Source organism: Balaenoptera acutorostrata, chromosome 2 (assembly GCF_949987535.1).
Source record: "Balaenoptera acutorostrata chromosome 2, mBalAcu1.1, whole genome shotgun sequence".
NCBI lineage: Eukaryota > Metazoa > Chordata > Mammalia > Artiodactyla > Balaenopteridae > Balaenoptera > Balaenoptera acutorostrata.
The window spans coordinates 114,417,618-114,441,224 of record NC_080065.1 but is presented as its reverse complement, the minus strand read 5'-3'; the positions used below and the strand labels follow the sequence as shown (position 1 = coordinate 114,441,224).

The 23,607-nt window shown below is 34.7% G+C and overlaps 1 protein-coding gene across 2 annotated transcripts in view; it reads right to left on the bottom strand.

The window, feature by feature from the left end:
- Positions 1-23,607, bottom strand: part of SLC12A2 (solute carrier family 12 member 2) — a 110,387-nt gene that overhangs the window by 63,393 nt on the left and 23,387 nt on the right. For both annotated transcript variants that reach the window (XM_007188581.2, XM_057540694.1), the window contains exons 2-5: positions 17,905-18,024; positions 16,586-16,661; positions 16,181-16,276; positions 1,599-1,738 (exon numbers count right to left, since the gene is read on the bottom strand). In XM_007188581.2, the coding sequence (XP_007188643.2) occupies positions 1,599-1,738; positions 16,181-16,276; positions 16,586-16,661; positions 17,905-18,024 (432 nt within the window). The remainder of the gene's footprint in view (positions 1-1,598; positions 1,739-16,180; positions 16,277-16,585; positions 16,662-17,904; positions 18,025-23,607) is intronic.

The following is a 23,607-nucleotide window of genomic DNA, read 5'->3' as shown; positions in this document are numbered from 1 at the left end:
TACTTAAGGAATGAATAGAGAGACCTAGGGAAAAGGAATGAATTACTGTTTACTATTAAGGTATCATTCAAGCAACTGAAGACATCAAAAATATGATCAAATTATTAACACTGCTGTATTTTATACAGACTCAAATATAAGAAAGAATTGCTAACAAGCAAGGAAAAAAATCATAATATGTCTAAGTAGTACTAATAGGATTTTTTAAAGTTACAAAGCTGAAATATATTTTGCATTCATCGTGGTTAGTGAGCTCATTCTTTTAATGGTCTCTTATGTTGCATAAGGAAAAGAGATGAACACACTATCATGCAGCTGTCCAAATCACACCACTCCATTCTAAGAGCAAAATTATTTGTGGCTAAATATCAATGACATCAAAAACATATACTAAATTAAACAATGAATGAATATGAATTCTTAATGATTACATTGCTTTCTTACTTCCTTTGCTCTGTCTCTTTGGCCTACACAGCTAAGGTCAATGCCAATGCAAGAGTCAGTCCTTTCAGATGTCACACTAGTAACATACCACGTACTACAGTAGATGAACAGTTACAACCTAACATGAACAACTACAGGTGTCACTCAAGGTTCCTCTCATTTAATAATATTGAATCCTATTTCACTTGTACTGCTTTAACTACACACATATTAATTACTCTTTTCAAACAAGTTCTCTTCCCAACTCCAGAGCAACATTATCAACCACTTTCTGGCCAGCTCTACTTAGATATACTACTTAGATATACCAAATTAGACATCCAAAACGAAAATGTTCTGCATTCTCTCTCACAGTAAATGGCATTACTATCCATCTAAATCTTCCTTTCTCTTTCTCTAATTTCCCACATCTCATTCATCAAGTCCACTTACTCAACTTTTTAAAAATCTCTCAAATACACCCACATCTCTCCAGCCTCACTGGTCACTGGTTTAATATTAGCCGCCATCTCCTCTCTCAGGACAGCTACAACAACCTTTTAAATGGTCTCCATCTCCCCAGTTGTGATCCCTCAAATACATTCTCTATACTGTGGTCAGATATTTCTTTAGGCCCCAAGTCTGATTATCATGGATCCCCAACTCCAGTCAAGATAAGATACAAATTTAACAGCAAATAAAACCCTTCCTGGCATGATCCTTTTTTCTCCCTCTCATCTTACATCTCTTGCCACTTAGTGCTCCAGCCGTACTGAAATATTCCGTTTTTCTTTTTTTCTTTTTTAACATACCATACTCTACTTCTTCTAGGTCTGTTTCCTTTTCTTCCCTATTCCCCTCATACCATACTTTACCCACTCCTATCTGCCTGCTAATGGCTAGACTCCCTTCCTTGGAAAACCCTGCCTTGACTCTCCTCTGACACCCCACTCCTGGATGGTATACTAAGTCATCCCCCTCGTGTTCCCCCGGCCCCCTACAGTTAGCCATTTCTGACACTCTATAATAAATTTTTTTGTCTATCTCCCATAACTAAATGTCTTGAAAGGCGAGTTTCATGTTCCTTGCTGCTTTCCTAGCATCTTATATGGTAAGAGGCACATAAACCCTCAATAAAGATTTGGGAAACAAATGACTGGAAAAAGGTGAATTACCTTAAGCAACTCCACCACAGTTTCGGCAAATCCAACCACATACATAGCAACTGCAACAGCATTGGCAAAAGCAAAGATCAGGCCAATTGCACCGCCAAATTCTGGCCCTAGACTTCTAGATATTAAATAATATGCTCCTCCTAAAGAAAAGGGAAAAAAACACACCGAAAGTACTAATGTGAGAATTTAGAATGTCAATCCTTTTAATTACACAAGAGTTCACAAAGCACGTGCCACCAGTGAACACAGCAGTTAAACTCACAGGCAAGTGGGTGAGCATATTTTTAGGAAGAAACACCCAGAAAGAATTCTTTACAACCCACTTCATTCATAACAGTTCTGAACATCCAGAGAATTCTCCTCATGTTAAATATAAAATCATCCTGCTATTTAAATCTCTTTCTCTTCTAAAACTTAGATTAAAATGTGTAACAGCCTCTTCCTCATATTCAGAGACACCAAGATCATTTTCCCAATGATTTTCTAAGTAATATTTTTAATCTTAATGTAACATTTAAATTCACAATCGACATGATTCCAGTCACTTAAATTAGTGTGGTAATTTGCTGGTAACGTGAATACTAAGGCAAAAAAGAAAGTATCACAAGAAACTTAAAGAATAGCACATACTGGCACCCTTAACAGGTATATTAATAGTTTGTATTCTAATAAATCCTGCCTAAATGGCAGAGTAGACAAAGACATTAAATAAGCTATATGAAGCAAGTATTTTTCTAACTTAAAAAACAAATCAGTATGATGATTTTGAGTCAGTCTAATGCTTAGTTGAAGTCACTAAGAGCTCTCCTAAAATTCTAATTTACTTCTGGCCTCTAGGTCATAATCAAAACTTAGTTTTAATAATAATGAAGTTACAATAAGTTATATACATTTTCTAGACACTGATGAAGTATTTATTCTTAAGACCATATAATGAAATGCCATTAAACAGCTTAATATTTATTTCTACTGCTTTCCCAGTATAATGAAGACAAACGCAACAACAGATTCTACAATTTAATGAAGTACTAAATGTGCAAACTTTATTTTGGAAATATCTGTAATAGGTTTTGTAGTTAATTTTTATCAAGTTTCTCAAAATATTATGTACTTTAAACCTATCCACCAAAACTTCCTTAGTAATTCACTTTACTAATTAATAATTTTTATCATCTTGAAAATTCTGAAGAAAAAGAATTGCAACCTGACCATTTAGTATTAGTCTCATTTTTTTTATGAGATGAAATGACTTAAAAATTTCCCCCAAATCTTTCTGAACACTAAAAATTCTAATGGACTTATATAATGACAATTTTAATTAATCACAAGGAAAATCCCTGGAATATAATTAATCACAGCCTACATTTAACAAACATGTTTTCAAAATTCATGTAAATTATTTCATTTAATCCCAATACCAATAATGAATTAAGAAAAGTATTATCTATCCCGATTTTATAAATAAGAAAATTAAGTCACAATAAAAGGTTAATTGAAATCAGTCAACCATTCACGTGTTTCAGTAGTTGACAATACAAACTTTAGAATGAGAAATATCACCAAGAGAGCCTATAAAAGCACGGAATTCATTTGTTATGTGTTTAAAGTTTTGATTTTATGAAATTTCAAATCTATTACTAAAAAAATATATCTTCTTTTTTAAATTTATTTATTTAATTTTATTTTATTTTGGCTGCATTGGGCCTTTGTTGCCGTGCACAGGCTTTTGTCTAGTTGCCGCGAGCGGGGGCTACTCTTCGTTGTGGTACGGGGGCTTCTCATCGCGGTGACTTCTCTTGTTGCAGAGCACAGGCTCTAGGCGCGTGGGCTTCAGTAGTTGTGGCACGTGGGCTCAGTAGTTGTGGCTCGTGGACTCTAGAGCGCGGGCTCAGTAGTTGTGGTGCACGGGCTTAGCTGCTCTGCGGCATGTGGGATCTTCCCGGACCAGGGCTCAAACCCGTGTCCCCTGCATTGGCAGGCGGATTCTTAACCACTGCACCACCAGGGAAGCCCCCCAAAAATATCTATATTAAGGGGCATTTAACGTGGGTAAAGATAAATGGGAAGGGAAATATGAATATTCTTTATATGAATAAAGATAATGGGAAGGGAAATGAATATAAGTAACAAATTCTGACATTTCAGAACTATTTAAAAATCTTCTACCAATTGGGATACCTAAACTTAAAATCTAGGACCCAGTTTCATTACTTTTTAAAAGATTTTTATTTTTTTTTAAGAATAAAAAGTTACACATGAAGTATCGTCCTATACTTTAAATTCCTGATAAAAAGCAAAAGTACTCTGCCCTATTTATTCTCACTTCCATTGCTGCATCCTAGAGGTAACCAGTTTTAAGAGCAGCTTTCTCCCCCTTTTTTTCCTTAGTAACAAAATAGATAGTATAAAAGATCTACTACTCTGAAAGACTGGTCTATTTACTAGCATAGAGTGGTATCTTAAATTAAAATTTTTATTAAATTTAAATTTTATTAAACTTTTAACTTAATTCGAGCAAGTACAATTGACTCTTGAATGACACAGGTTTGCACTGTGCAGGTCCACTTATACGTGGATGTTTTTCAACAAATATATTGAAAAACTTTTTGGAGATTTGCAACAATTTGAAAAAACTCACAGACGAATCACACAGCATAGAAATATTGAAAAGATTAAGACAAGGTTACATATGTCATGAAGGCATAAAATATATGTGGATACCAGTCTATCCTTACATAGGTATGAGTTGAGTGATATTTAATATAAAATTAATGTGTTAATTTTCTTAGTGTTTTATGTAACTTTGCTCTCAGAGAATTAATTACTGTTCAGTATGTGCCACATTTCCCCCCACCCCTCCTAATTACAGAAACTGACTATCATCACAGATAAGTGTTTTTTTAAGAATGTTACAATATTTACAATACTGTATTATGAATATGACTGTACTGTTATATGGCATAAAAATTTTACAATGATTCACTCAGTGTATAGGCTAGGCTATCCTGACACAATCGTATCATTATACTGGGTTACAATAAAGCAATCATATTGCTGCCTCTTTGTTATCAATGTATGAATTGTTATACCTGTAAATAAATACAAATTTCTTTTTTCACATTAGCCTCTCTTTTTTTAATGTTTTTTTAATTTCTAATATTTAAAAAAAATTTTTTGTTGGAGGATAGTTGATTTACAATCTTGTGTTAGTTTCAGGTGTACAGCAAAGTGAATCTTTTCATATTTATCTCTAGTGTTAGTAATATGTGTAACATACACTACACACTGTTTTGTATCGTATAAGACAATATTGATGTAGGTAGTGACAGATGATACATCTTGCAAACAGATGATGTAAAACTTATGGGATCAGTACAGTACTGTAAATGTACCTTTTCCTCCCTAGGATTTTCTTAATAACATTTTATTTTCTCTAGCTTACTTTATTGTAAGAATACAGTATATAATACATATATACAAAATATGTGTTAATTGACGGTTTATGTTATCTGCAAGACTTCTGGTCAACAGTCTATTAGTTAAGTTTTGGGGGACTTCAAAGTTATACATGGATTTTCGACTGCACAGGGGTCATCAGCACCTCTAACCTATGTGTTGTTCAAGGGACAACTGTACTATTATCATTCCCATTTACATATATGAAAATTAAAGCTTAGAGAAGTTAAATAACTTGACCAAGGTCATGCAAATAGTAAGGGAAGAAGTAGGCTTAAACTCAGGTCTCTCTGACTTGTGTGCTTACTCGGTACAGTAGGTATAATTAAATTAGCTTTTTTATTATCATTGAATAAGCTGAAGAGTATGAAAAAAATTATGATGAATTAAGAGGCAACAACAGAAAAAATAACTATTCTATTTACAAAAAATCTACTGCTCAAGCAAACATGGGAAGTCAATATGGAAAAAATATCCTCATGGACTCTTATAATTTGGCCATAAAATGCCCTGTCTCCTGAGTGTAGAAGACATCAATGAGTCAGGTACAAGAGATACTTAAGTAGTGACAATACTATATACACTCGGTTCCATTATTACTACACATTGATTTGGGGACACATGCCCCTGAAGCTCTCACTAGATTTCAAATCAACAACCAAAACACTGACTAGGTTAATCAAGAGCCATATGATTACTGGCCATAAAATAAGTACTATAAATTTCAAAAAATTGAAATGAGACAGTATTACTGACCACAACAGTGTTAAATTAAATGTATGGACTTCCCCTAAATATTTCTAAATTATGCAACACACTTTTAAGTAACCCACTAGTAAAAGAATAAACCACAGGGAAATTAAAAAGCATTTTGAATTGAATGATAATGAAAAGAAAACATATCAAAATTAGTGGGATATATCTAAAGCAGGAATTACAGGGAAATTTATAGTTTTAAATTCTTATATTAAAAAAATGAAACTTCAATTAAAAATAAATAAGGTGAAATCAATGATCTAAGCTTCTACATTAAGAAAGCAGAAAAAAGTAAGTAAAACTAAAGTATAAAAAAATAATAAAGAGTTAAAACCACTGATGCAGAAAACAATAAAGAAAAATCAATAAGGCCAAAACAGGCAAACTGCCTGAAAAATCTGCCAAAACTATAACAAGAACAGTAAACTGAAATAATCCTATAGCTATCAAAGAAATTAAATTTGTAATACACACACACACACACACACACACACACACACACACACACACACAACCATAGGCACAGGTAGCTCCACTGCTGAGGAAGAAATAAGATCAATTTTACAAAAACTGTTTCAGAAAACTGAGGATGAAGGAATACTAGCCAACACCCCTTACGAGTTGAGCATAATCCTAACACCAAAACCTGACAAAGTTTATTACAAAAAAAAGAAAATTTTAGACAAATATTCCTCATGATCATAGATTCAAAAATCTTTAACAAAATGTTAGCAAGTAAAAAGTAGCAGAAAGCATAATATCTTTGACCAAATATATCTTTGATCTTTGTGGGGTTTACACCACAAATGCTAGGTTATTAAGATTCAAAATATCATATCACTTGTGATAATAACAGAATAAGAGAAGAAACCCATATAACCATTTCAACAGATGTAGAAAAATCATGACAAAATTCAACATCCATTCATAATAAACACTGTCAGCAATTTAGAAATAGAACTGTCTCAATCTGACAAATGACATCTTCCAAAACTCCATAGTTAACATCTTAATAGTGATATATTGAACTCAATCCCTCTAAAACTGGGAACAGGCAAGGATGTTTATTCTCACTACTTCTATTCACCATGGTATTGGAGGTCCTACCTAATTGAACAGTGTGAAAAAAGAGAGGGAGAGAAAAAGGGAGAGAGGAAAATACTAAAGATTGGAAAGAAAGAGTATAAACCATCTCTGTTCACAGATGACATGACTGTTTATGTTTAGCAAAGTCACAGAATAGAGAACCAAGATATGCAAGTCTATTGCATTTCTATACACAATCATAAAAAAAATGAAAAATGAAATTTACAAATATCATTTACCAGATGAAAAACATGACTGATGGGTAAATTTAACAAAACATGCAAGACCTGTATACTGAAAATATACAACACTACTGAGAGAACCAAAGATCTAAATAAATGGAGAGATATAGCATGTTTAGAGATTGGAAGATTCAATATTGTTAACATGACCATTCTTCCCAAAAAGATTTTTTAAGAGTGAAATTCCAAAGCCCCAGCAAGGCTTTTTGTTTTTGTAGAAACTGATATTGCTAATTCAAAAATTTATATGGAAATACAAAGAACCTAGAAGAGCCAAAACAATTTTGAAAAAGAACAGAGTTGAAAGACTTAGGACTTATAAAGCTAAGCAATCAAAACAGGGTAGTCTTAGAATAACTGGCATAAGAGAATAAACAAACAAATCAGTGGAACAGGATACAATACAGACAATACACAGAAAGCTGATTTTTCAACAACAGTACCAAAACTAATTCAACATGGAATAGAGAGTTGGTTGACCAATGGTGCTGGAAGAAGTGGCTATCTATATGGGGGGGATAAGAGTAGGGGAGAGAAGCACAATCTCTGTCTCACATAATGTGAGGCTATTCATAGTTAAAAATCTAAAAACAAACTATAAAGATTCTAAGGGAAAACATAGGGAAATATCATCACGACCTTGGGATAAGCAAAGATTTCAAGACAGAACAATAAAAGCACTGGTCAATAAATAATATAAATAGATAGATAAATAAATCTGAGAATCTGGGCTCCCTCAAAATGGTAAACGTTTCCTCTTCAAAAGACATGATTTAGAAAACGATAAAAAAAGATGATGCAAGTCACACACTAGGAAAAATATACACAATACATGTTAGACATAAGACTTGTATCCAGAATATATTTTTTAAAACTCCTCCAAATCAGAAACAAAAAGATAACCCACTTTAAAAACTGGCCAAAGATATGAATATATTACAAGATAAGATATACAAGTGGTCACAAGCACATGAAAAGATGCTTATCATCATCATCATTAATCATCAGGGAAATGCAGTGGCGGTAAGACACTATTAAACCTCCGTAAACACAGCTATAATTAGAAAGCTGTAACAAGTGCTGGCAAGAATGTGGAAAAACTGGTAGTCTCATATATTGCTGATGGGAGTATAAAATGGTACGACCACTGTGGAAAATCACTTGGCAGTTTCTTATAAATGAAAAGTATACCTACCCCATGAATCAAGAAGTCATTCCTAGGTAGTGTCCCAAAATGAACAAAAACATACAAAACCACAAAGACTTGTACAAGAATGTTCATGTCAGCTTATTCATAATAACCTCATACTAAAAAATAGCCCAAATGTCCATCAATAGGCACTAAATAAACACATTTCTTACTATTACAAATATTATAGTGATAATATGGAATACTACACAGTAACAAAAATGAACAAACTACTAAAATGGATGTATTCCAAAAACATTATGTTAGGTGAAAGAGATGAGACATAAAAAGAGTACCTTCTATATAATCCAGCCTGGGCTACCAGTGAGGAACTGATTGTCAAGAAACTTTCCAGTGTGATGGAAATATTCCGTATTTTGATTGAGCTAGATGTTACGCAGGTTTACATGCTTATGAAAACTCACAGAACTGTAAACTTAAAATCTGTGCATTTCACTACATGGGAATTTTACTTCAGTAATGCTTATTTAATAAGCTATAAATCAACTGTCAACAACTAAGATTTTTAAAATTGTACCATAGTCAAAATGAGATAGCAGGAGGTAATCATATGTTAGACTTCAAAAGAAGATTTGTGGAAAGGGGCATTATCAGATACAGCTTTCACGAATACTCACAACAACTGACTTCAACTCAAACTACATAGAACCTTTAAAGTAATATGCACAAAGATAAAAAACCCAAACAACTATACGCAGGAAGGTAGGAGCAGTATTTACTAAATTTTGACCAGGGACTCTGGATGTTTGTCTAATAACTATGCCACAAAACAGACATTTCTTAAACCACATGTGGCTCTTAAAAGTTCTCATCACAAAGAAAAAAAATTTTTCCCTTTGGTATCTATAACAGATGATGGATGTTCACTAAACAATGTGGTAATTATTAAAATATATATAAGTCAAGTCATTTTATGCCCTATAAACTTGTACAGTGCTGTATGTCAATTATATCTCAATAAAAATAAAAATAAATCACACATGGCTCAATTTAGCACCGCATGGCTCTATGTGCTAAGATAGACTAAATGTTTCATATTAATGTGAAAAATATTTGAATTTTTAGAAACACTAACAAACCTGTTTAACTCCAAGTTAATTTCTTTTGGACTATTTCATCTTCATTTATTGTAACTAATGCTCACTCTTAGACAAAAGTTGGACAACAAATCTTTTTTTTTTTTTTTAATGAGGATCTTGAATCAGATGCGTATGTTTGATTGATTGATTGATTGATTGATTTTGGCTGTGTTGGGTCTTCGTTTCTGTGCGAGGGCTTTCTCCAGTTGTGGCAAGCGGGGGCCACTCTTCATCGCGATGCGCGGGCCTCTCTCGTTGCGGAGCACAGGCTCCAGACGCGCAGGCTCAGCAGTTGTGGCTCCCGGGCCCAGCCGCTCTGCGGCATGTGGGATCTTCCCAGGCCAGGGCTCGAACCCGTGTCCCCTGCATTAGCAGGCAGATTCTCAACCACTGCGCCACCAGGGAAGCCCTGGACAACAAATCTTACTGTCCATTGTGATGCTGAAAAATCACAGCAAGCATGTGGTCTAGGACATCCTCAGTGAGTCAAGGTTGTGGGTAACAATCTCTGAACAAAACCAAACTTTGACACACATTTTCTATCAAAATGAATTTCTTTCAAAGAGTAGCTTGAAGGCAATTCAATTTAAAATACAAACTACAACTACGAGGTAGAAAAATGAACACATTTAAAATTTAATAAAGTCTGAAAGCTAATAAACTCCAGTTTTAAACAGTTAGTTTTGCGAAGTGACAATGTGATGGTTAATTTTTATGTGTCAATCTGGCTGGGCCCTGGAGCCCAGATATGTGGTCAAACATTATTCTAGATGTTTCTGTGAGGGTGTTGGGCTGAGATTTACATATAAATAATTCTTTCTACCTATGTACACTTCCTATTGGTTCTGTTTCTCTGGAGAACCCAGACTAATACATACACGATACAAGGTAAAATGCAAATCATATACCAACAAAGGTCTTGTATACAAAATATATAAGGAACTCAAAACTCGATAGTAAGAAACCACAATAAAATAAGCTCAATAAATATCCTCCAAAACACTAGGCAAAAGATTTGAGTATAGAAAGAAAACTATTCAGCAATTACTGTTCAGAGTTCATCTGGTAAGATTAGCAAACACTCCAGAATCCTTTATTTGTCAGAGCGGTAAGCTACCTACTTCTGTACACTCACTTAACAGTTTATTCAAAGACACCTTGTATAAAATTCTGAGGAACAACTTTAGGAATGCTATGGGGTGACGATGGATCCAAATGGATTCAACATCCATTTTAGTTATTGTTCTAGGAAATATATCCTAATACCCTGGTTAACAAATACACAATAAGGAATCTGCCTGTTAACATTCAGTAAATTTCCTCTATTCCGTTGCCATTAAGAAGCCAAACAGGAAAAGGCGAAGTGACAAACATAATCTTCAGACCATAATTTGGTACTATGTTATCATTGTGACCGATCACTTGAATACGTTAAACTTTAAAATCAAAGACATGTAGCTCTAATTCTGCAGCAGACAATTCGGGAACCAAGTTAAAGTATTTTTAATCATTAAAGACTGGCAAAATTGAAAGGTCACCAAATGAGTCAAAGAGAAAACCCAAGCCAAATTATTTACAATTACTTGCCAGATTCACGTTTGAGTTACTTGTGGTGCATAAGTAGTGCTTTACTGAACTGAAAACACAATGTTATGCTTAAGTCTAATAACTCATAATACAACAGTTATAGAACTGCTTTTATTCTTTTTTTTTTTTTTTTTTTTTTGTCCACATGGCATGTGGGATCTTAGTTCCCCAACCAGGAATTGAACCAGTGGAAGTAAGGAGTCCTAAGCAGTGGACCGCCAGGGAAGTCCCAACTGTTATAGAACTGCTTTTTACAGCTTCTTCAAACATTTCACTGATCTGAAAAACTACAATTTGAAATAAATTAGCAATAAAAGGAAAGAACTACAGAGCTGAAATCTAATTTACAACTCCTTGGTTGGTAATGATAGGAACTGATAAAGTTATACAATGGGCTAAACAAAAAAATCTGACAATCAATGATAATCTGATTTTTTACCAATACAGAGAGTACTTTCTGTCACTTACAAGATGTAAAAAATGTTAGTTTTTCCTCACTTCCAATGGTTTGGCTTTACCTATATACAAAAGTGAGGAGGTCAATTATTTCAGAGAAAAGAAAAAGATACCAGTATGTGAAGGTAATTCTGACATACTGCAGACATTTTAAAAAGATTTACCAGTAGAATTTGCATAAAATTTAATTTTGTTTAAAAAAAAGTATGTTTCATTTTTGCATAATGCAACATCAATGTTGTATGACATCAGACAATGTATGTCAAAGACCATGGTACCATGCCTAGCAGTTAGATCTAAAAAAATAACTGTCCCTATTATCTGAACATAAGCTCCAAGAAAATAGGGTCTTGTCTGGCTTGCATTGTTACAAACCCAGTGCCTGACACAAAGTGCTCAACAATTATCTGTTGATTGAATGAAATACAAGGAATATAAAAATTTGATCTTAGTCACTTATGCAGATTTCTATTGACTTTAGATTCTCAGAACTGCCCATCACAAATTTGATGTAGCCTGGGCTTTTATGTGAAAGTGCACTGACCTCTGTTTTTAATACTCCAAACCAGAAAGTGGTTAAGAACTGTTCCCTTCTATTGCTCAGTTCATATAATACACTATAATCCAAAAGCATAATTTACATTTCCATCTTATGAAAGGTTGTCTGTGGTTGTCCTCTATTTCATAGATGAGTTGATATTCAGAGGTTAATTATCTGAGAACAGAAGAGACTCTGGTCTGTGAAATCTAGGAAATGCAGACCTGAGTGACAGTGGCTGCTGGCCAGCGCCATCTAAGTTGCAGAACCTGTTGCACACGGTCCAAGGAAATTCTGTAAAATCCAAGATCTCAAGGACACTGGGAGGATTTGCAGAACAGGAAAGAGCTCTGGGCTCCAAGGTGCAATAATCTGTAGAGCCTGAATGTGTCTGCTAGGGCAGGGAGTATGCCAGTGACTCCATCAGCTGGTTGCTGGTGCTCGTTTTATTCTGTAGAGGCAAAGGACCTAGGGGATGGTTCTCTAACCTGCCACCAGTAGCTTTAAATAGCAACCCCCCGTATTACTGTAGTCTAATCAAGACTGAGACTCACAATCTTGTATTTTCTAAGTTTAGACTTTTTTCCCAGAAACCCTGAATGTTTCCGTATTATTTTTATCCTAGACTTCATAATTGGACACTATTACATTTGTTCACAAGTTGACAGTTAATTTATATTTTTTAAAAAACTACACTTTTCTAGATTGGTACCTGTTTAATCTCTAAAATGTACTGTTAAAGCCAACGTTAAGGCTATTTAGTAACATTAAATAGCTGTGGCATAAATCACCCAACACTAGGAAAAGTACACATTTCACACACTTACATGGGGTTGGAAGTACATACCTCACAAAACAAGAATAAATTATTATTCAGTGTTAATAAAAATACATGTCATAATTCAGTTAAGAGTCAAGATAAATAAAACAAATTAAAATGTCAAGCACTACCCTCAAAATAGTTCTCTATATTAATAACTACGCACTCAAGTTTAAAAAAGGGCTCTTCAGACAGAAATTAGTAAAGAGAGCAGCCACAACCTCTCAGCAACATTTTGGGTAAAATACTTCCTTGTTAATGCCCTTAATAGTCAACTTTCAGTCCACAGAAAATTAAGATGGGTCTCCAGACATCTCTGTTCCCGTAGTATTCCTCCATTTCTCCTATCTCTAAGTCTTTGCACGCTGACCCTCCAGATAGCTCTAGCTCTACTGCTCTCCTCTTACGCAGCCCTTTCAAGGAAGGAAGTCAAATTAAGTCCTCAGTGGTTGGGCTAGAGGGCATCCAATGCAGGCACCCTTGGTCCCATACTACTAAAAGATAAAAAGCTTATTGTGAAGAACAGCAAATAAACTGCATCTATACATTAAGTCTCTTAAAGTTTGTTTTAAACTATAATTCCCTCTCTTTATTTTTTGCTCCTTGGAAAATTTTACTGAACAAGGATTCCTTGTTCCAGAGCGATTCCTAGTCTGGCATTTGCTGTCATCATCCTATAGTGTCATTTAATAAGTTCCTCTCTCCCCTGAATACTCTATGCTTCCTGAAGCTATAGGCATGATGTGATTCATATTCGATATTTCACAGGTAGTCTTATTAAGTAAAGCATTTACAAAGTTGGAATAGTCCCCTTTTCTTCTTCACTTATTTTGTAGAATAATTACACAAAGGATAAATCTCTCATCAATTTTTTGCTTACAGTGAGTTCAGGTAAGGAGTTTTCACTCAGAAAACTTGATTTACACTAGATTCTTTATCAATTTTCAAAATAAGTTAGTTCTCTAGCATTCTTCAAAGGTGAAAATGAGATTTGTGTGTGTGTGTGATGTCTGTGAACCTAGGGATTTTATGTTTTCATTTAAATCAGTTACTATTAGTAGTAGTATTGCTGTTCTATCCAAATTTAAGTCTGTGCTAGTTTCTTCAAGTTGGCTCCATGGTCCTTTTGACATGAAACAAGTAGGCTTTGTTACCTTCTTTACTTTTTGATGTGAAAAGATGTCTAGACTTCTCTAGTACATTTCCTATCCAGATCTGGAATCAATGCTTTCTCCAAGGTTCCCTGGTTCCTTTGAATGGAAATACACAATGTGGGCACTAAGGGTGTTCACTGATACTGGGTTGGTCATTTGTTACAGGTGATTTTTGTGGACAGAGCTGAGAAATATATACTTTTGGGATAAAATGTGTGAGTCATACTGATACTTTCAATTTAGAACCATGCATACAGAAAACAATGTAATCTCACCAGTTTTATACCTATATCTACTTTCTCCTTTGTGGAAATACTGTTTTTCCAAGAAACCAAAATAAATCCTGTTAGGGGTCTCCAAGTCTATGAAGCAGATGGAGAGGAGACACAGGGGTTTACATTTATCGCAAGAATCTCCAGGAACTTTCACTGCAGATGATGCAGCTCATTTATTATTCTATAAAGGATCAGCCAGCTTTCTAACATCACTAACTGATCTAAGTGAAAAATGAATGCCTTCTAGCAAAGCTTCAAAGCATTTGGTCATTTCTTTAAATTAATAGCTTTCTCTTTTTCTATAGGTTTCATTATTTCAGCAAATGTATTTACTTTGTCATTTATGAACAAATGATAACAGAAGAATTCCAAATTGTATAATCCAATTTTTTTTTCTCTATAGTTAGTTACTTTGTGAACTATCATTTTGAGGGAACTCAGGCAAAACTGCAACATGTGGTACTTTGCTGGGACACATCTTCATGTACTCCATATTCTCATACTTCCTTGGTGTCCAGGACAGACGACTAGATACAAGTCTCTGAGGTATTCATAAAAATATATGAAAACTACTGGTAGTATTGAAACATGAAATGGCTTTTTAGTCACAATGCAGGAAAATCTATACTTTCCTTAAGTTTGCACTCAACACAGAGAACAGAATGGGGTTTGTGCTGACAGTGGGTCCATGCCCCACTCCCCTTGAGGCTTACAACCTAGATTTGAAGGGCTGAAGACAAGGAGAAATTTTATGATGATTTGCTGATCCTCTCAAATACCTAACACACCATCCCATTTCTCCTCCTATGTCCATTACCCAATAGCAGCAGAATGAAATGAAGCACGGGGCATCCAGTTACACAAGAAACCAAGAATCTCTCAGCACTGTCTGATTAATTGTTGGACATAACCACATCTTGGACCCCAATTTGCTCAACCTGGATTCAGGAACATATAAAACTTCAGCCAGCAGTGATGCATGCTCAGCACAGTCGTAACTATAGATGTGAGCTGCCAGCTTCCCTTAGGGCCGTAGTGGTCTGAATCCTCTGGTATATAAAAAAATATGAAGACGACTGGGGAAAAATGAAAAGCTCAATCTGGTTCTCTCTTTCTCCAAGTACTAATGCAGAAAAAGCAGAAATTGCATGTATATAATGTCAAATACAGATCTGCAAAATAGTTGAGGCAGATGGAACAGGTAGATTCTTTTCTCAGTTGATCTGCTATGATAAATTTACAGGAGCTGGTATACATTTTCTCTTCTTTCTCTTAGGATCTTCTCACTCCAGCTGAATGATGAGTTTTTGTTTGGAAAATGGATTTCTTTTCTTCTTGTTCTCAGGGGTCCCAAGGCCATTATCCTGATGTCCTGGGTGTTCTCCCTGGGGAGAGTAAAACCTCACAAGGCAGGTCTTGTGGGCTCCAATAAAATAGGCCTCAGGGTACCCAGAGAAGAGAGCTAGAGTTGAGGGCATGGATTCAGAGTCCCAGGTGTAACTCACACAAGCTATTAGACCATGAAGAAAGAACTCTGCCTAAGTTTCCTTCAGTGGGGAAGAATGAGGTTACACCTGTACAGTACTGACCAAATGCAGGATGCACACCACTGATCCAAGGGCTGAAGCCTGGGAGAAGGCAACAAGGGGTGCCTTGGTGGAGAAGAAACCTAGTTAGAAGCTCCATTCTTGCTACCAAACACACTGAACACCCTGAACAATCTGAAGCATACATGTTTGTGTATGGAATTTAAAATTTTATATTCAAAATATTAGTTAAAGAGTACTTGATAGAAACTTTCTTGCCTATATAGAACCTGATATGTTGCTTCTTTAAGGTAAAAAATAATTAGAGATATTTTTAAATCTCAATTTATTTAGTGTCAGTAATCCAATGCTGATGATGTAAAAAGACTGAATTTACCTCCTCGTACAAATCCATTAGTAGCTATTGCCGAAGTAGACAATCCTGTGATAGTTGTCACAACAGTGGCCATTATTATTACAAGGACTGACAGACCTTTAGCGAAAAAGAAAAGAGACTTGAGAATACTTACACTCTCATTTAAACCTGCCACATCTAGAACTGGTTAGTCTAAGTACACTGAATTTACATTATAACCTATAAATTATGTTACTTTTATCTCATATTAGATCAAATCAGAATTATGAAAAAAGTGACATTAAGACAACAGTCTGATACAAAGGAGAACATAATGTAGAATGATTCCAACTGCTTGAATTTTATGAGGTTCAGAGACTACACATGCACACAGCCACTTTCCCTATTCATTCTCAAATGAATCAAGCAGTATGTCACTTCACTTACCTATTCCAGCTTGACCCACAATCCATGACAATCTAATAAAGAGCATTACTCCCCAAATGTTTAACATACATCGTACCTAGAAAAAGAGGCCAAGTCACAGATGAAAAGTAATTAAATACACAGTAAATGCTAAACTAGCCAATAGTAGGATAACATACATTTTAAACTATAGAAGGTCCTTGCAAATCTCTTATCCCACCCTTTAACAGTTGTTTTTAAAGAGCTTTATTGAGAGCTTAAATGTGAGCTAATTAAAGTATAAGTATAAGGTAATATATGAGTATATGTGTGTGTATGTACTTTATACACACACATTTATCTGAAGCAGCAGAAGCAAAAGAACAAGAAAGGCACAAGGAATATTTTAAGACTTCAGCCCTAAAAAAAGGAGTTTATGTTCCCCCTTATCAATGCAAGTCAGTGTTTTACTTATTCTTTTATAACGTCTTCACTTCATGATTTCTACAGTGGATTTAAGTATTATGTAATATCTTGTCAACACAAAATGCCAACTGTTCACACATCTTTCGAAAACCTACTCTTTGTAAGACAGCATCCTCAATTTATTTTTACTTTTATTTACTATGCTCGTACATAGAATATAGTCTTCCAAAATAGTAAAATCTAAGAATAGGCAAACAATACAACTCAGAGCTTAAAATACACTCTACTGATTAGACAATAAAATCACTACTAGAACTGGGATGTTTCCCTCTACTTCTCCCCTAAATGTCAATACAACTCTAAATTAGTGCTCCCAAAGTCCCAGTGAGACTCTCTACTCCAGTCAGATCCTTAGTGCCTATTCAAACACAGAAAAAGACACAGTAAACACAGTAAATCTGAACCTTAATCACCTAAACCTGTCTACTGAAGTGATCTCAACACTTATTTCTCCTTTATTCTGTTGCTTGTTAACGTCTATACATTTCTCTTCAAAAGACAATAAGGTAGCAGGAAAGGAAGCAGGCATATTTCAACTGTATTACCTGCCCAGCTTTCTTGATTGTGTTGCTCTCATCAATTTAATAGCTTCATACTTAATTTTTGAAAAGTGACAATATGTGAGATTCAGAAGAGGTTATAAAATATAACTTAGAAGTAATCAAATATAATTTGATTAAATTAATAAATATATTTACTTTACTGAATTTAATACCCACAAGGAAAGGAGGTACAAGTTATTAATTTGGTCCTCCATAACAATCAGATAAAACAGTTTAAAAAAGAGAAAGCATTATCTCGAGAATGATGATATTAGGAAGATTGTATAATAAACAGAAATGTATAACTCTAAAATTAAGTCTATAGGTACATACTAGCACACCCTTGATCCAGCCAAACTTCACAACTCCTTTACTTTCCGCGGTATACGTGACCACAGTCTCTCGGGTTGGTGTACTTTCTTCCCCGTTTGCAAAGCCATCCTCAAAAGGTTCCTGGTTATAAGAGGAAATGTGAATTATGCTTAAGAATTATTTAAAATTTAAAAATCACCTGATAAAAACAAACACCACTAAATACACTTAGTGTATTTACAAGAATCAAGGGTTTCTGAATATTTTACCTGAGGATTGAGAGTTTTAAAAATTTAATTATCATGAAACCCATTTTAATAATTTAAAATTTTAATTACATTTTGGTGGTATCTGGAGAACACAAAGAATACTATTTGCTAAGTATAGGCTAACCAGGTCAGTCAGTTCAGACCTTGTCTCTCCAGCCACAACTTTATATTGCCTGGATGCCACCCTTCCCCTATCTGGACTTCCAGTGTTCACAATATAAAACTCCTCTTCATCACCAGTGAACAGTTTTCCCTTTATAGTCCCTGACAGCAGGACTCCGTGGATCCCAAGATTCACCCCTAACTCCTGCCTTTACTCACTCCTGAGTTCAGTCACTCAGCACTCTTCATTCTTTCCTTTCTAATTCTTCTCAGATTCAGACGTGAACTGGTTGACACAATGCATTTTCACAACTAGTGTTTCCTTCTAAGGCTTTTATGTTTCATGTCTGATTCTCTAATTCTTAGTTTTTCTTCTTTACATTCTCTCTCTCCTTCTCTCCATGGCTCTCAACTTTTGTTCAGTCCCAACACACCCAAGGCACATGACAAACTTCCAAACCAGTGGCAGTGCCTTAAACAGATCGTGAAGGGTGGAAGGGTGTTGGGAAATAGAAAATGTTCTAGATCTAGAATCCTGTCCCTAACACTAGCCCCATAGTTCTTCCTCTACCCATATCTCAACAGCAGGGAACAAAGTACAGCTATATTTCAAACATTCATTCTTTAAATGAAAAAGAGCCAACTAAATTAATTATAATTTAATCCTGAACACTGTGATCTAGATATCCTACAATACTTTTTTAAGAAATCATTTTCAGTGGTTATACCCTCTACTGAATTCTGAATATAATTTTTTTCATAGAAATGAGCTGCAGCAAGTTCTGTGTTACAACAGAGAAAAAACTATGTAATAATCCAAACTTCCTTTTTTTCTTTGACTTCTGTTAGCCAAGTAGACTCATTTAATTCTCTTAATGCATTATTGCTATATGGCTTTTCAAAGTGCTATCAACCTAGATCAGCTCTTATATTCCATATTTTTATAATGTACCTACTGCAAATTCTTAGATTTTTAAGCAATAGAAGAAACAGTATAATAAGTTAGATGCAGTAAATTCTTTAAGTATATTTTTTGAAATTATTTTGCCTAGGCTCTTTTAAATAATCAAATTTTAAACTAATCTCCACGTTTACACTAAAAGACAAAGCTATAACTTCAACTACATGAAATACATGGAAAATAACTCATTTTAAAATTACTAAGAACTTAAAAATGAACTTTAATGTTGACTAATTCTGATAGTTCACAAACTTTAAAAAACAGATCCTAAGAGAAATAAATCATAATAATTTCCCTTACAGCAGTTTCATAACTACTGTCTACTGTATCAAATGATTACTGTACTTTAAAAAGGATGCCCCAGGCTTATGGCATATAAAACACTTCATAAAAATTCTGTAATCACCCCAATCTTCTATACTTTTTAAAACAGCCTTATTGAGCTCTTATTCACATACTCACCCATTTAAAGTGCGTATTTCAATGATTTTTAGTATATTCACAAAGTTGTACAATTATCACCACAGTCAATTTTAGAACATTTCCATCATCCCAAAAGAAGCTCCACGCCCATGAGCAGTCACTCCCCATTTCCGCTTTTCTGAAGCTCTTGGCAATTACTTACTTTCTATCTCTATGGATTTGCTCTTCTGATATTTCATATAAATGGAATAATGCAATCATACAACATGTGGCCTTTGTGTGTGGCTTCTTTTCCTTAGCATAACATTTTCAAGGTTCATCCATGTTATAGTACATATCACTCTTTTTTATTGCCAAATAATATTCTGTTGTATGGATATACCCCATTTTAAAATCTGTTCATCAGCTGATGAACATTTGGGCCTATTCTACATTTTAGCTATTATGAATAATGCTGCTGTGAATATCTGTGCACAAGTTTTTGTGTAGACATGTGTTTTTCATTTATCTTGGGTATATACCTAGAAGAATTGCTGGGCCATGAAATACTTTTTGCAATGACTATTTCTGGTCGTCTTTCCCACCTCTTCTTTTGTATCCGTCTGCAGACTGTCACTCCTCATTTTAGTCCATGTGTCTATTTTTATCCCTCTTTCGTGCTTAGAATTTGGTATAAACATGGAAACCAGTAATAGTTAAATGTGTTAGAAATACGTACAAACAGGAAAAAATGTAACCAGGGGCCTGCGTAGCTCAGCAACCCACTTTGGCTTTACGTCCACTGTTGTTTATGTTCTATACAGTAGGACATCACTGATGAATTCCCCCAACGCTGCCCCCAAAAAAGAAAAAAAGAGAATTGATGGCTCAACTGTTCAATTATTCAAATAAAGCCAGAACAAAAATGTTTGCCTATTAACTCAATCAACTTTAAAGTAGACAGAAGTTCCTTAGATTTCACTCTAGGATATTTGGTGCTCTTCAGTTATAAAATAACATAAAATATTATATAACCTGCAAGTATTACAAGAAAATATAATGCCTATAATAATACACAAAAAAATACAATGCCTATAATTATACACAGAGAGATATTTCTATTCCCATCTCTATTAAAAGAAAACTGAAGATGTGTGTACTTAATAGGCTACTTTCTCCAAGGCTAAATTCTGATGTGCGTGTCCTTTTAATAATTCAGAAGCAGGCAGGCGTCTTAAAATTTTTGCTGTATTTATTAGAATTCCACCTGAAAGTTGAAGATCTAGCAATAATTATACCAGTTTCCACTATACTATGAACAACTATATTCAAAAAACACAGTAAGATTTTTCTGCGTGTATAACATATTTTAAAACAAAGATGAATCCAAATAAAATTTAAGTTTAACTTCCTTACCATGTTCCAACAGCCCTATTTTAAAAAGTGTTATTTATCTTTAAAATACAATTCAAAAATTAAAATCAATTGAATATGTTATTTTTTATATTTCAATCAATAGATTTAAGTAAAATAAAATTGGGTTTATAATTATATTTATTTCCTGAAATAACAGGAAACCAAGGTAGAATACATTTTGTTTCTATAAATACATTAGTTTCAGAGAAATAAGGAAATTGTTGAGTATGGCATTTTGTCTACACACACAAACACACACATACAAAATATTGTATACAAATCTTATTACCAGGAAAATTTCAGATATACAATTATGAACTATAAATTATACTGATAGAAAAGTACAAAAATAAAATCTTCAATCTATCTACCATTTTCAGAGAAATAATGGGTTTGTGTTTTTTACTGTTTTTCACATAATGAATACAATGTCAAAAATAACAACATGAGTTTTTGGATAACACCATATTAAATGAGGTGGAACAAACTAATTTAAATTTATTTGGGGAAATAATCTTTCAAGAAGTAGCACTGTGAACCTGAGTGTACAAAGCAAGGATTAAGACTGGGCATGAGGGACTTCGCTGGTGGTGCAGTAGTTAAGAATCCGCCTGCCAATGCACGGCACACGGGTTCGAGCCCTGGTACGGGAAGATCCCACATGCCGAGGAACAACTAAGCCCGTGTGCCACAACTACTTAGCCTGCGCTCTAGAGGCTTGCGAGCCACAACTACTAAAGCCCACGCGCGTAGAGCCCATGCTCCGCAACAAGAGAAGCTACCGCAATGAGAAGCCCGTGCACCGCAACGAAGAGTAGCCCCTGCTCGCCACCACTACAGAAAGCCCGCGCGCAGCAAGAAAGACCCAATGCAGCCAAAAATAAACTAAAAAAAAAAAAAAAAAAGACTGGGCATGAGAACAAGAGTGGGGAAGAGAGGAAGAGACAGAGGAATCAATGGAAAACACAGAGAGGTAGACCCTCAGTAACTGGAAGGATTTCTTAATGAAACAAATAGAGATACTAATAAATTATATCAGTCTAAAAAGAAAATGATTAATTCAGTTGGACATACTGTATTTGAAGAGCCATGAAACAATTAGAGTTCCACCAGGCTGTTAAAAAATTCATGACTGGAAATTAGGAGAGGGGCCAGGGATAAAGAGCTAGTGGGTGAAGCTATGGAAAAAGAATGAAAAGAGAAACTTAGGGAAAGAAAACCTGAGTAGCTGAGCATTTTTCTGAGAATACAGAAAATAAAAGAATGAAAGGGAACTCTGGTTTCCATGGTCATTTATTTCTTTGCAGGGAGTAGAGAAAAGGAGAATTTCTGCACCGTGGATACTCTCCCTTGTATATTCAAATTTCTACCTCAACTTGATCATTCTTTGTCCTCTAACCATAGTTATCTTTTTGCTGCACACCACACACCCCACCTCCAAATGTCCAGCCAAACGTGCTGAAATACTACCCCACGTTCAACAAGGCACACTAACCTGGCTTCACCATGCCGCAACACTGGAATAGTTTTAAGACATTCAAGGACTTCTCTGCTACCAAATCTAATAAATCTAATGTACAGTTTTTAGTCCCTGTCTCAAAGGACTTTTGAAACAGCTCATGATACTGTTGACAACTCCCTCTTTCTTCAAACTTTTTTTGAAATACCACTCTTTTAGCCTCTTCCAGCCAGCAGTTAAATGGTAAGAGTCCATTCAATACTTGGTCTTAGACCCATCTCTTTTTTTCACTCTCTCTGTTTCTCCTATGGTCATCTCACCAAACCTGTAGCTTTAAACACCATCTGTATGTGATAAGTAATAAGTGACAGCTCCCATACTTTTCCAGATCAGACCTCCCCTCTCAATATCAGCCCTGTGTATAAAATACTGATGTTGCCACTTTTATAGTTCATTACTTTTACTACTCCAATTCTTACCAAATAAGAAAAAAGAAATTGTCAGTGTACTACAAACAACTTTCCTCTAAATGAAAAGGAGAGGGAAACAGTTTCTCTTTTTTGGATTAGTTTTTAATTCTTAAAGGTTTCAGTGGACACTTAAATATCAAAAAAGGTATCTGATCAGAAAGATGGTACATTCTAGACTCACAGACTTAGAGAACGAACTTATGGTTACCGGTGGGGGCGGGGGGAAGGGGAGAGGGGAGGGATGGATTGGAAGTGTGGGAGTGACTTGTACACCCTGCTATATTTAAAACAGATAACCAACAAGGACCTACTGTATAGCACAAGGAACACTGATCAATATTCTGTAGTAACATAAATGGGAAATGAATTTGAAAAGAATAGATACATGTATAACTGGATCACTGTGCTATATGCCTGAAACTAACACAACATTGTTAATCAACTATGCTCCAATATAAAAATTTCTTAAATAAAATTAAAAAAACAACTTTCCATCAAAAAAATAAAGTTCTTAATAATTAAAATCCTTTATAATGTAAATTGATTTTAGATTTATTCTGTAATACACATCTTAAAATTTTAGTTTTTCAGTTTCCAATACCCAAAAATTAACTTGTTTTGAATTCACTGATTTAAATTACCCTT